Source organism: Lactuca virosa, chromosome 2 (genome assembly GCF_052849685.1).
Source record: "Lactuca virosa cultivar CGN04683 chromosome 2, Lactuca_virosa_CGN04683_v6, whole genome shotgun sequence".
NCBI classification, from domain to species: Eukaryota; Viridiplantae; Streptophyta; class Magnoliopsida; order Asterales; family Asteraceae; genus Lactuca; species Lactuca virosa.
Window position 1 is genome coordinate 152,436,765 of NC_136427.1, and position 15,502 is coordinate 152,452,266.

The 15,502-nt window shown below is 35.8% G+C and overlaps 1 protein-coding gene across 2 annotated transcripts; it reads left to right on the forward strand.

Annotated features, from left to right (window-relative positions):
- Nucleotides 1–12,090: 12,090 nt before the first annotated feature.
- On the forward strand, nucleotides 12,091–15,246 carry LOC145159620 (E3 ubiquitin-protein ligase SIRP1-like). 2 transcript variants are annotated; one of them, XM_079078639.1, is made up of 3 exons: nucleotides 12,091–12,286; nucleotides 12,785–13,962; nucleotides 15,049–15,246. In XM_079078639.1, the coding sequence occupies exon 2, from the start codon at nucleotides 12,830–12,832 to the stop codon at nucleotides 13,952–13,954; it is 1,125 nt and encodes a 374-aa protein (XP_078934765.1). In that variant the 5' UTR covers nucleotides 12,091–12,286; nucleotides 12,785–12,829; the 3' UTR covers nucleotides 13,955–13,962; nucleotides 15,049–15,246. The 2 variants fall into 2 exon arrangements, with proteins under 2 accessions (XP_078934765.1, XP_078934766.1); XM_079078640.1 differs by lacking the exon at nucleotides 12,091–12,286 and adding an exon at nucleotides 12,453–12,602.
- Nucleotides 15,247–15,502: the final 256 nt, after the last annotated feature.

Here is a 15,502-nt window from a genome sequence, read left to right on the forward strand (position 1 = left end):
GTTGATTAGGCACGACGGTATGATAATATTCACGAAAACACGACAGTACATTAGTACTTTTTGTATAATTACGGCGGGCACGACAATACAAAAGTACTTGGGTTTAGCACGACAGTACAAAAGTACTTGGGGTTAGCACAACAGTACAAAAGTACTTGGGTTTAGCATGGCAATACAAAAGTACTTGGGCTTAGCACAACAGTACAAAAGTACTTGGGTTTAGCACGACAGTACAAAGTACTTGAGATAGACATGGCAGACACGACTTATTATCTCACACGACTCTCTCCCTGACCTATCGCAACCACTATTCCATACAACCCTATCACACTCTCTCATTTATTATTTTGCACAGCCCCTCACTACCCAGTCATATTATTAAGTATGTTAAACATACCAATAAATCAAGTAGTAATCATATTTGTACAACGACATTAAACACAACAAAGATATCAGACATAGTAGTTAAGAATTTCGAATACTTATATCTATGCATAAGCTTGAAAGTAACTATGCACTCACTTGTTAAAGTGATAACTCGAAATTCGGGCAGAGCTTCGCTTTTAGCAACTGACCTTTCCTTTGACGTGACCTAGTATCATTATCACTAAGTATCAATTTAATATTCTATGCGACAAGAGAGAATCTAGACCTATCAATCATTCTAATGAATACTGATAGTTCTATCAAATAAGGATCAGCCAGGCAGGACAGTCGGGAGGCAGGACCATTTCGGCATATAGTCTTTTTGAAATCCAACAACCAAGCTGACATGGCCATTCTAGACACCTCTCCTGTAAGTAGATCAATCAGTATATGAATTGGAATCACTGATAAATCTTAATTATATGTCCATAACAACAAATATGACTATAATTATAAATTACGTGAGGGCAGAGTAAGTGTAGCTCACTTACAGATTATGGATGAGAACCAGGGTCCAAGTGGGTAGAACTCTGACTTAGGGTATCCGACTCGAAGGTTACTACTCGAACGCGTACTCTGGGGTGTCGCAGGGCTTCACGTTAGACTAGAAACGAAAGAAAAATAGGTGTACAAGAGGGATAATCGAGAGAGAGTGGTTGTAAGAGTATTTGGAATAAATTAGGCACTGTTGGCTATTTATTGGGTCAAAAATGCATATGCGCACCGCACCTAAGGGGTGCGCGCCGTGCACTTCAAACACATCAATCCATCGGTTAGCTGACATGTGTCACTCGTCAGCTGGAACAGCGTGGCTGACTTCGCGCGTCACGCTGCACGTGCCGATTTTTCAGAATTTAGAAATTGCGTATCTCCTTCATACTAGCTACGTTTTTGACGTTCTTTATATCCACGGAAAGCTCTCAGCGAGATCTACAACTTTCCTTTAGACTCCGTCGGCTGGTTTTGACTTCATTTTATTTACAGAGGCTTAGCTTATTAAAGCCTTTATAAAATGCATATCTCTCACATCTAGTGTCCGTTTTTGATGGTTTTTATATTTCTAGAATCCTATTAATGAGACTTTCAATTCTCGTTTAGATTGTTTTAGCCAAAAATCAACCGATCTAAAACTCGATTTCTGTGCGCACACTGCTACGTTGAAATCTTAGAAAAATCATAACTTTCTCTATTGAAGTCAGATTTTGACGTTCCCTATATGCACAAATTCGCTTTTTCCTAATACTACGACTTTCGTTTAGATCACTAGGGCTAATAAGTAACATATATCCAACTCACCGTTTATGACATATATTATAACTCGGTTAAGATTATTTATCCTAAACAATCTCTTATTTAAAAGTCATTATTATGGTTTATAATAACTTTAGTGCCTAGCCCGAATTTACGGGTGTTACAATAAGCCATACAAAAGTTGTGGGCCAGAAAGGCAAGCCAGACTTATGTTGTGGGCTCGGGAGCAAGCCAAACATGAGGTGTGGACCGGAAGGCAAGCCAGACTCATGTTATGCGATCAGGGGTAATCCAGTCTGTTAGCTGTGGACCCAATATGCATGATGTTATATGTTTGTGTGGTGTTACTTTGGGGGAACTCACTACGCTTCGTGCTTAATATTTCAGTTTATTATTTAAGGTAATTCAGATGATCATGGCAAGCCGAAGGCGTGATCGTTCTCATCCTTCTGATTTTTATGATATTGCATTTTGGGACACTCTGATTATGGTTTTTACTTTTGGAACAATTATTTGTAAACAATTATGGTCTTTGGGTTTGTTTTGAAAAATGAAAATTTTACTTTGAATTTTGGGATGTTACAATACGGGTTATGGTGTCTTGATTCTGAAACTATAACCAAATCAGATGATTATTAGTTAATAAGTGAATTATAAAGCATACGACTTCTATATCTTTTTTTCTTATTGCCGACGAAATTACGTTTTAGAAGCGATACAAACCAATATCGGAAGATCATTCTCAAATAGAGGATATTAACCTTCATGACACATCAAATCTAATATGGGAGAGCAGGGCTACGTCTCCTATAATCGAGTATGTTTATGTGAATATCTTAATTTTAATTTATTGGACTTTTACTAAAATGTATCAATGTTTCTCTAAATAATTTTCAATTTTAGGCGTATACCAACATGTAAGTTTAAATTAAAATGAAAATACGGGGGTTACTTTCGGCTAACAAGAATAGTTGTAGGCAAGTATATTTCTTTGGCTCTCAAAATGTATCTACATAGACACATTTTTATACAAGTTAAGTCAACTACATGAAGAAGTGATAAAGCGTTATTCATCAAAGAATAATCCAAAATTTTCTATTTTTTATGTTGACAAGTATACACCTGACAAATCCTTCATTGAGCTTGATTATGATGAAAAGTCATGGTTATGCTTAGGATGTGTGGAAACGAGAAAAAAGTAACTATTTATGTGACAACATAGATTAACCTTGGCTCCAATAACCATTTATTGTGCCAACAGAGATGAACCACACAACTAGGATGACGCAAACCATTTTCCTAGTGAAGAAAGTTATCATATTCATCTCAGTTCTGATAATGAAAACGATCTAATGAATGATGATGATGAAGTTTACTCATGTAATAAGAATTGTATAGTCATGAAAGTCAGCTCAAAAATTGAAAGCGTTGTTGATTTTAGGAGAGCTTTAAACCACTTTGCGATCATTAATGAGTTTAACTACTACATTCAGAAAAGTGACCCGACACGATTCACAGCAAGGTGTGAAAACCTAGAGTGCAAGTGGAAGATTCGCTCTTCTATTACATAAGATGAAGTTACCTTTAAAGTAAGTGTATACCCTAAGTTATATTTAACATGCTCTCTGTTAAAAATATATTTATTTTTATTTAATTCTCTTTTAGGTTAAGAAAATGGTAGAAGTACATACTTGCACTCGAAGCAAAAAGGGTGGCAATAAGTGCACCACTCAAGGATGGATTGCTAATATAGTTACTAACTAGTTGAAATATGATGGGATGTCTCTCTCCCAATGAGCTTAGAAATTGGATTATGAAAACTTACAATGTTAAGGTGTCATACCTAAAAGTCTTTAGAGGGAAAGAGCAAGCTTATACCAACATATTTGGTAAGTGGGAAGACTCTTTCATGAAGATGGATGAATTTAGAAAATAAATATTCAGAAGGAACGAAGGAAGCGTTGTTGAAATTGAATTTGACATATTTAGTGACAAGAAAATTTTCAAAAGGTTTTTCATTTATTTAGCAGCTTGTTCTAGAGGGTTTGTTCCTTTTTGTCGCCCGTATATTGGTCTTGATGCTTCTCATTTAAAAGGAAAGTTCAGTAGTGTAGTAGCTGCTCAACTGGTATTAATGGTAACAATTCTATCTTTCCAATAGCATATTGTGTGCTTGAATAAGAAAAGACACAATCATAGACATGGTTTCTTGACTCACTCAAAAAAGCGATTGGAACGCCAAATGGTCTTGTTATCTCATCTGACATGCAAAAAGGGTTAGAAGTAGCGATGATGAATGTTTATCCAAATGTTGAGCATAGAGAATGTGTTAGGCACTTATATAACAACTTCATAAAACACTTCATGGTGATTTCTTCAACACCAAACTATGGGTTGCTGCGAACACCTACCGTTCTACCGAGCATGACAAATTATTGAAGGAAATTAGTGATAAAAATGAATATGTCATTGCATGTGTAAATACCAACCACAAAAAATATGGAGTAGAAGAAATTTTGGTACTACTTCCAAGTGTGATTACATCACTATAAATATTTCAGAAACATTTAATTCTTGGATTGGTGTATTACGCTATAAACCCGTGCTTGATCTCCTTGATGAAATTAGGGAAAAGATTATGAAACGGTTTGATAAGAAAAGGAATTTGGTGAATACATAGAATGATGCATTGGTTCCTATTGCATTATAATCATTCTCGAATGGTTATAAGAGAACCAAAAGATGCGAATCTACCCAAATCCAAAATTCAGATGGACATGTCAACGAAGACGATCCAATTGAGGTTCCAAGATGTAACGCCCGCAGATTCTGGCTAGTCAATTTAGAGACAATAAGCGTTAAAAATGACTTTTTTACATAAGATTATTTATAGTAAATAATCTTAACCAAATTATAGTATATGTCACAAGGATTCCGAACATATAAAGAATGCTGAAATCCGACTTATAACGAAGAAGTTATGACCCGTCAAAGTTTTGCGACAAAACCGGCACGGCGCCGCGTATCGTAAAAAGTGAATTTTTGATAAGCTAATTTTTATCCTTTGCAGTATAAACGAAAGTCGTAGTATATGTTAAATCGAGAACGTACATAAAAAGAACGTCCAAATCTAACGTCGTTTGAGGAAGTTATGATTTTTCTAAGATTTAGCATAGTAGTGCACAGCCGGAAATCTAATTTTAGATCGATCGATTTTTAGCCGACACAACCTAAATAAGAATTTAAAATCTCATTAATAGGAGCTCAAACATATAAAGACAGTCGAAATCGGACGTCAGATGACAAAGTTATGAATTTTTAACGGACTTTAACTGTCTAAGTCTGTTAAAATATAACTTTAAAAATAAATTCAAAATTAGCCAACGAAGTCTAAACGAAAGTTGTAGATCCCTTTGATACCTACGTGTGGATATAAAGAACGCCAAAAACAGAGCTTGTATGCGAAAGTTACGGATTTTAGAATATAATTAATTTTTGGAGTAACCAGCGAGTGACACGTGGCGCGATCTGAGCCACTGCTTCCTCCCCACGCATTGCCACCAGATGGTGACATGTGGCCACCAAACACCTAACGTTCAGCTAGGGAAACGCCCAACGTTCACACAAATCTCAGCCTATAACTAGAGACGCAAATCACTTCATTTCTCACACTATTCTAACATATTCTCTTTCAAACCTCCCCAAGCCCTCTAAGCCTTTCCCTAACACCTCCTAGGTGTTAGTAGTGAGTCCCGGAGCGCCAGAAAGCCCCAAGAAGAAGAGCTTTCAGCTTAAAAGTTCTGCCTGCGCAGAGCCCGGTTCCTCGCTAAACCCCCTTATAAGTGAGTTATGCTTACTCTACTTTAAGTAAAACTTATGTCTAAGTTCATTATCGTTCTTATGAACCTATAAACAAGATTTATCAGTGATTCCAAGTCATTATACTAATTGATCTACTTACGGGGATGATTTCTAGGCTATGATTTAGTGAGGTGTTTAAAGTGGGATTTGCAAACAGTATACTTCGTATACCAAACAGACCCTATCTCCGATATGATCCTACCTGGTTTTTTCTTACTTGATAGATCTTGAAGTAGACTTTTGAGTTAATGATAAATCTAGACTAATAATTAGTCGCAATAAATAATAAACAAAGACGTAGTAATAATGACACTAGGTTACGTCAAAGGAAAAGACAGTTGCTAGAAGCGACGCGCTGCCCGAATTTCGAATCGTCACTTTAACAAGTGAGTGAATAGTTACTTTCATCTTACACATAGATATGAAGTATTTAATAATAATACATGCTATATGTGCTTATTATCTGTGTTCCTGATATATATGCTAGATGAACAATTTATACATGTTTACGTGATTTAAACGGTATATGTATTTTTATACCTATAAATATATTGGATAAAGATGGGTAGATGAAATTTGATATGGATGATGAGAGATGAAAGATGAAATAGATAATGAGAGGTGAAAGATGATGAGAAGCCTTGACTTGAATGATGATCTAGTCATCTAGCAGAGTCTAGATGACGACCACAGACTATTCTAGATAGTCTAATGGAACGCTAGCAGACTCGCAACCTGTAGGTGTTTGTGAACGACGTGTTCACCAGATGTACTCTAAAAACCCTAGTAGCTATGGACTTAGTGCCTTACAAATGAACGTTAACAGCTATGGATTTAGTGCCCTATAGATGAATATTGACAGCTATGGACTTAGTGTCGAATAGATAACATTGACAACTATGGACTTAGTGTCTGTTAGATAAACCCTGGAAGCGATGGACTTCATGCCTATTGCTTAGGACAATCCTTAGGAATGAATGAATGGAGAATAGATGATTCTTAGGGTAGATCCTTAAGAATAAAGAAGATAATGGGGATGACAAGTTGGGTTAATTGTTTGATGATTAAACATAATAATTATATTATTATGGGTTGAAAACCCTATGTACTCACCAGGTTTTCCAACCTGACCCACTCAGTTTATTTGTATCACAGGTGTTGATACGAAGATACATTTACACTGAGAGATTAAAGGAGATGCAAATCATTAGTGTAAATGAATGTAAGGTCTGTTTATGCTTATGTTTCTGTATTGACGATGACATCTCAATGTTTTAATATAAACAAAATACATTTCTTCGGAAATGCTTTGATAATATCTTTCTCATGTTTTCAGGGAACAAATTCCGCAATATTATTCTTTAAAATGGATACTCTGATTTTTAAATAAGCATAAATAAAATTTTTAAAATGACCGTGAATTTGAGGATGTCACACAATACCTAGCTGTCCTGTGGTAAAAGGCCAAACTAAACTAAATGGAAAAGGTCTTATGGGTGGTTCAAGTCATGTAAACGACATGAAGTTGGAGCTCGCTGGCTTAAATAGTAATTTAGAAAAGTACTTGCACTTTGCAAAAGAAAAACAAAAGTTAGGTGACATGAAATTCCTATTGCAAGGCGTGTCTCGATATAAATGGGAGGAACGTGAATTAGCGTCTAAGGTTAAAACCGAAATATGAAGAAAAAGATTGTATATATAATATGTAAGTTCTATGTTTATTAATATATTTCATATGTTTTAATTTCATATCCAAATTTCTAATTTTATACAAATTAAAGAGAAATTTTATACGTATCCTTCCCCTAAATTGTTTTGTATATCCCTTTAAACGGAATATTGTTTGTATACCCATAATTTAACAACTTAGGGCTGTTTAGTAGGATCTAAATTTTTAAGATCTGAATTTTTAAGAGGTCTAAATTTCTAAAAGGGTCTGAATTTTTAGAATCTGAATTTTAATATGCTATTTGGTTGAAACATCTGAATTTTGTGTTGAATGATAAAAATGACCATTTTACCTTTTTGTATCATTTCTTTCAATTACAACATCATACCCTTGAAAAAAAGTTACTACTACAACAAAGTAGGATGTTAGAAATGAACATCATGCATGTGAATTTTATTCATTAAAGTAGGATGCTAAATATAAGCACTACACCAAAGATTACAACAAAAGTACAATGTAAACTAAACAACCTAATATTGCATTACAATTATCAGCGGATAATTTTGTAACACCCCGTTTAGAAAAATACTTCAGTTGTGGGTTCGGAGGCCTAGTGTATAAGCGATTTGATCTTTTATGGGTCCCGACTTTTATTCTAAAGGTTTTAAGGCTTGGGTGTGTAGTTAGGAGCGTAGGGCTTCCCGCCACCTTTTCGTGGGTATAAAGTTCGTCGGAAACGAACTTAGAATAAAGGAATTATAGCACTTTGAAGTTATTGGCAATATTGGTCCTTAATGGAGAAAGATGGCAAGAAAGGACCATGCATGCAAGGTGGCCAGCGCAAGAGTACGCCCAGCGTAAGCTGGGGTAAGCCCAACGTAGAAGGGTTAAGAGATCGCGGGTGTGGAGGGGCGTACGCCCAGCATACGCTCAGAGTTCCCAAACCCTAATTTTAGGGTTGAGCCCTATATAAAGAACCTTATGTCTCGAATGTCAGCCTCCATTTCCACCCTAAAGAAGCTACTACAAACCCTAATCCATATTTGAGTGTTCTTGGAGCTTAGAAGGTCACTAGAGAAGCATCTTGGTGTTGTGGATCCATTTTCCAAACAAGAAAGGAGCAAGGCAAGGTGGTGGTTCAAAGGAGAGTTTGTAGATCTGGGATTGTTGCTTCCTTTCTAACCATTTCAAGGTATAAAGATCTAAACTTGGTGATTATCTCCTTAGATATCTTAGATTGAGTTTTTGGACCATTTTGGTCCCAAGGTTGAAGCTTTGTGGTTCAATCCGATTTCTTGGACTTGGAGTTGCTACTCTCAGGTCTAAACGAGTCCCTAAGGTAGAAAGTTGACATCTTGGATGTCCTAATGGGTTCATGCATGAGTTAAGACCAATTCCTTGGAAGTTAGTTATTACATTTCAATTTTGGGCTCTATTGGTAGGTTGCAAGCCACCAAGTGAAGGACTTTATGGTTTAAGACGTTGAAAAGGACTTGGATCTGTGTTTGTAGCTCCTGGAGTAGAGTATTAAGCACTTAATGGGAAGGTGAGTTAACATGGGAGTACGTTGAGCGTACAAGCAGGTACGCCCAGCGTAGGCACCATTTAGCTTGTACGCTTAGCGTACATAGGAGTACACCCAGCGTACGCATCAGACATGGGTTTGGCTTGTTTTGGGCCTCGGTTGGGCTATGCAAGGGGATTTTGGTTCTTTGGGCCTTAGTGGGCCATCAGAAGTCAGATAATGTGGACCAAGAAGATGTTTGGGCTTAAGGAAAGGCCCGTTGGAGGGATTGGGCCCAATTTAGCAAATTGGGCCATTAGTGGGCTTGGGAAGCCTACCTAGTGTTGGGCCTTTGTATATCATGGTTTGGGCCTTAGTTATGGACCGAGTTGGACTAGGGGTAAAATGGTCATTTTACCCTAAGAAGGATTATTGATTTGGACTAAGTGATATTTTGGTATTCGTAGCTCGGGCAGTCGAAGGAGCAGCAGTTCGGGGAATTGCCAGTTAGCAGTCGAAGGAGTATCAGCAGGTCTTCAGCAGTGCGAGATGAGTCTCCTCACTGTGTGCATGGGTCTACGGCCACAATGCCGACCCATTTAGTTTATGTATGATAGGAAGACCCGGGGGTTAGCCCTAGGCATTGTATGATATTATGTTTCCGGACCACGGTCCGATGCCGAGCGAGGCCTGAAGAAAGTTATATGTATGTTATTCCGAACCAAGGTCCGATGCCGGGGCAAGCCCGAGGAATGTTAGTATGTTAGTTATACTTGTTGTCTGTGTGATACTTGTATTTGCCTGGTAGGAAGGTGAGTACAGCCGAGGTCCCGTATCTCATCACTAGCTGAGTATGGACGGGGTTCCGTATCTCATTAGTAGCAGAGCATGGGCGGGGCCCGAGATAGGAGAGAAGTGAGTGTGGGCGGAGGCCCGTATCTCACCATCAGCAGGAGTGTAGACGGGGTTCCATGACTCATCAGTTGCAGGACAGGGGCGAGGCCCAAGTTAGGCAAGGCCTTAGGATAGGATTACAATAGAGTATGTTTGCTTATGTGTTAGCATGTTTATATGATTGTATGTGTATAGCGGGCGAGGCCCAAAGACAGGCTGGGCCTAAGAGATACAGATATGTATACCGAGCGGGGCTCGATGCCAGGCGGGGGGGGGGGGGGGGCAGTATGTGGTTATATGTAAGGTATGTGGTAGTATAGGGAACTCACTAAGCTTCGTGCTTACGGTTTTCAGTTTTGGTTTCAGGTACTTCCAGTAGCGGATGGAAGAGCTCGGGATGACTGCATCGCACACACCATGATGTTTTAGCCTGGGATGTTTTACTCTGATATGAAATGTTCAGACATGATACTCCGATTAAATATGTTTTGAATGAATGGTTTGACAAATTATGGTTTTATTAAGGTTTTAAAAATGAAATTTTTGATCATTATTTTTGGGATGTTACAAATTTGGTCAACATCACACCCCATACAAGGTTTACATGAAATAATGTATATAATCTTTTTTGGTTCTTGAACATATGAATGAAAAAATCTACCTCCTCTAATAAACAAAACCTTTAAATGCCACATATCCCATTTCTAAGTAGGCTAATTGACACTTGGCAATTTTTAAGAAATTCCTATTTTTCGATTTTTTTTTTTGATATTTCCTTATTTTTCGGAAAGTATTTATAAGGAATTCAAAATTCAAAATTCAAGTTTCCATTTGTTTGGGTAATCTTAAAAATCTTTCATTTAAAATTTTAAAAAAACATCCTATCCTAATAACATAAATATTCGAAAAACTGAGAAGTATTTATACGTAATTTTCAATTTTTTCGTTTTTTTTGGTAACTGGTAAACCATCTTTGATTTAAAAATTCGTATACCTGCTGTAATCCAATTTCATGCTTCTTATTTAAAGTTTGAATTTAGTCCCTATACTTTGTTAGTGTACTAGCATAAGTGTGTGTAACTTTTTTTTCCACTAACTTTTAACCATGTAATTACTTTTTTTTCTTTAAATAATTATAAAAAATTATATTAGTTTATTTTCAATCACAAATATGTTTACAACTTTTTCAACACAATAAATTATTATTGTTAAATTTTAGTTTACAAAATTAATGTTTCATCATTAACGTTTAATTTTTAAAAAAATTTATATATACAAAGTGCTTAGTAATAATATACTATAACAATGACTTTATCATATATTTATCTATACACTTTTATATAGTACATATTCTTTTTCTAAATTGTCTTTAACACTTTTGGACGTCAAAATTCCATTCAAATTGAAAATGTGACAATTTTTGTTGGCTGTTTGTTTTGCTATGACCATAAATAAAATTCAATGTCAATCGATGTCAAATGTTGATTTTTTTTTACAAGAACCAATTTTCTCACACGGTCAGTTATATGTTGCTTTATCCAGAAAAATAAGCATGTAGTGATTGAAGTTATTGATTTTAGATAAAAGTTGTAATTTAACTAATAAAACGTCAAATGATATATACAAAGAAGTGTTTCAAAATGTAATTTAAAAGATTTTCTTTTTTACTTATCAAATTCATCCGGCTTTACTTACAATCTGAAATACATTGTTTTTTATTATGTTGACATTTAATCTTATTTTTGTCTATATAATAAAAAATTTGATCATACCTACCGTGGTTTCCACAGGTTATAACTTAGTGCTGCTAATATACAGAAACACACATAGATGACATCTTCACTATTAACATGCAACAACCAATTACCATCTTCATTACACGCAACCATCATACACCATCACCGGACACCCACATGTCATCGACCTTTATCATCATCACTGCAACCTTCACGACACCATCAACTTCTATTCACTAACCCCAGTCACTCAACAATAGATTTCAACAACAATTCAACACATAACAACAAGATCAACAATAGATTTAGCAAATGAACAAAACCAGCAACTTGTATTAACAATTAGAAATACATTTTTAATAAAATGGAACAAATCAGCAAAGTTCAGCAACAAATTTTAGCTATACAAATTCTGATACTAATATTATTTAAAAAAGAAATTAAATATTCTCTTATTTTTTTTCTCACAAATCCTTCTACTCAATTAAATATATAATAGTTATATATGTAACATTTAATATTCATTTAATGATATTTTAATATATCAATACGACACATGTTATCATTCAAATGTATAGAATGATTGATAGAAATAAAAAGTAAAAAAATATTTAATTTCTCTATTTAAAAAGAAATAATTTGAGATGTGTTGCGCCACTCCCTAAACAATAGGGTTTAATTCCCATCTATTTTTAGAAAGATTTATTCCGTAAATTTCGAGACAAAATCTATGAAACTTATTTGAGTCGTCAATGAATCAGCTACAAAATTCCCAATTCACTTCAATCTAAACCCCTAAAATTTTACAGAGGGAATTTTATATAAACAACCAACCTTTCAAATTTCCTCATCTCCTTTCTCACCTTTTCTCCAAAAACCTTCAAATTTCAAGGTTTGAGGAGAAAATCTGCCCAAATCCAGCTCCCTCTTTCCTTGCTGTTTCTGGTAATTATTTTTTTAATCTTTTTCTTTTTCTTTTCTTTCTTCATCTGAATTGGTAAAAGAAATGTGGCTATTTAAAGAACTTACTAGATCCAAATAGAATTCCAGAAGCATGACATTCATTTCAGGTGGTGGTCAACATAGGCTTTCGTATTTAATTTCCCTATATTCTTCTAGATTCTTCCTATGATGCATATATGAGTCATGGTATGAAAAATCAGTTAATCACCTTACAAAAAATATAAAAGATTGAAAATTAATTTGTGGTTTTAGATTTTTGGGGCCCTTCCTTATTGCCTCGATCATCTTGCAGAATAAGGTTAGATGGGTTTTATATTTTTTCATGAAAATTTATTATCTTTTGTTTTATTGTTTGTGGGTATTAAATTTTAAATCTTGGGTTTTCTGTTTTAGTTTTGAAAGATTTGAAAGTTGTATGCTTTTTCTTAAATTAGTTCAAGATTTGTTATGGGTAATTCCTGATTCAACGAAAAATTGCAGAAACTTTTTGGTGATAGAAAGAGAAAGAGAAAGAGAGAGAGAGAGATGGAGGAAGAGAGAGAGTCAACAAGATATTGGTGCCATGCATGTGATAGAGTCGTCGATCCAGTCATGGAGGTCGAATCGGTCAAATGTTCAGTTTGTCACGGCGGCTTCGTGGAGGAAATGAACAGCGTAAGAAGTGACGACGACCACCACCACCACCAAAACGACGGTGGTTCTGGTTCCGACTCCGACCATGGCATCTCTTTATGGGGTCCAATCTTGCTTAGTATGATGAACACCCCTCGCCGTCACCGGAGATTCAGACAACTTGGTTTTGACGAAGAGAATGAAGAACAAAACCGCCGCCATGGAGGAGGAGGAGAGTCGGAGTTGGACCCTGAACAGAGGAGAAGAAGGAGCACCGCCGGCATCTTCCACCTTCTTCAAGGTATTCAAGCGGGCATGGCATCTGAATCGGAGAACAACGAGGAGGTCGCCGGAGTAGACAGAGACAGCAACCAGGAACAAGTTATTCTGATCAATCCTTTCACTCCATCTATCATTGTCCACGGCGGCAGTGGTGGTGGCAACCCGTTTGACTCCAGAAACCTCTCGCAAAACCACCCATTTGGATCTTTTGGTGATTACTTCATTGGACCTGGTTTAGAACAACTCTTACAACAATTATCTGAAAACGACCCGAATCGATATGGAACACCACCCGCTAAAAAAGAAGCAATCGAGTCAATGCCAAAAGTCAAAATCGAAGAAGATTCAATTCAATGTTCGGTTTGTTTGGAGGAATTTGAAATCGGGAATGAAGCACGTGAAATGCCATGTAAACATAGGTTTCATGGGGATTGTATCTTGCCATGGTTAGAGCTTCATAGTTCATGTCCAGTTTGTAGGTATCAGATGCCAGCTGATGAGTCAAAGGTTGACCGAGAACAAGAAGGGTCCAGGGGTATTATTGGAAATTCATCAAACGGGGTTACGGGTGAATTGGGAAATAGGAATAATGAAGAGAGGCGGTTTTCTGTATCTTTTCCTTGGCCTTTTAGTAGCTTGTTTTCATCACCGAGGGCTAATACGGTAAATTTGGGTTCGAGTACCGTGACAAGATCATCTTCCGGAGACTCGGGATCACAGCCGCAGGCCCACGAACATGATCATAATAGTCACTAAAATGCCTTGTAAGCTCCCATTTTTTTTAATGTATTAACCTTGTAATGGTTTGCATTGTTATTGGTGTGCATCGGACTGGACTGATACCAGGGATTGTGAATGTGACAAATCTAATTTTTCAATGATAACATATTTGGTCCCTGAGTATTAGTTGAGTTTTGCAAATTTGGTTTCATAAAATTCTTTGTAAATTTGATCTTTTTTCGAGTTTCGTGTCATGATTTTGGTTCTTTGGTTCTTGTTCTAACTAAAATGACTCTTTTTTGTCCTTTTGAGTATTTGGAAATTTGGTCCAACAAATATAGTGATTTTATTTAAAACAAGAAACAAAAACACTACAAAAACCTTAAATATATTGAGACAAAATTGAAAATTTTGTCAAAGATGTAATTTCTCTTAATTTTTAGCTCCATCCGTAAAAGTTGAAACAACATGGGACCAAAATTGGGATAGAAACTTGTTGAGCAATGAGTATGCCTTGTAAGTTTCCATTTTTATTCAATTTTGTCCTTTGAGTATAACTAAGTGTTGATTCTTATTTCCTTGTTTCATTTTGGTTTTAGCTAAACTAAAGTAAATTACAAAAGTGACTCCTTACTCTTATGTTTTCTAATTTTAAATGTGTTTAGCGTAAAGTTGTAACTGTTTTCATTTTTGGTTCTTATTTCAAAGTTTCATATTGATTTTGGTCATCAAGACTTTCTGGTCCTTATTTTAAGATTTTATGTAGATTTTAGTCCTTGGAAATTCTAGGTACCAAGGATCAAAATAGATATGGAACCTTGAATAAGCACTAACATTGAAAAAGATTTATAAATTTTGGACAAACACACTAAAAATCATAGAGAACAGGGACCATTTATGTAATCTATTCTGAAAAACCATAATATTGAGGTAAAATAGTCTCGTATTACAAATAGATTAACCAGCAAAATGATATTGCATTAGTTGGTCAGGACCAAAACCGAAATAAAACCTGAAAATATGGACCGAAAATGAAAATATATACCTTTTTTTAGATGCAAAGAAAAAACACTAACCTGAAAACATCGATTACTTTGATTAACGAAAGGTTTTTATTTGTTTGTATACAGGTCTCCTCTCTTCTGTATCTTCGTCTCTAGTCCTATCTTTCATTGTGAATTGTGATCCACCTCCACATTTGTATTCTTTTAAGTTGTGTACATGTTATCATCCTATGATGGTTAGGTGTCTATATCCATGTAATTAATAAAACTTCTTGCCATCATTCTTTTAATCTTTCAAGCAATCTATCAATCAAATGTATACAATCTTCTTCATACAACATAAGTCGAGATAAAGCGAATACACGTTATAGCAAGATTGTCATAGTCTAAACCTATGGAAAAAATGGATCGTCTTGCCTAAGAATGAATTTAGGGGTTGTTTGATAAGTTCTGAACCATTCGGAGGTTATCTGCACTTAACGTGTTTTAACGTGTTTGATGCAACATCTGAACAAATCAAAAGCCTCTAAACCTAGTTCTCTTAATGATTAAGATGTTGAAATCATTCGGCTGATGTTGG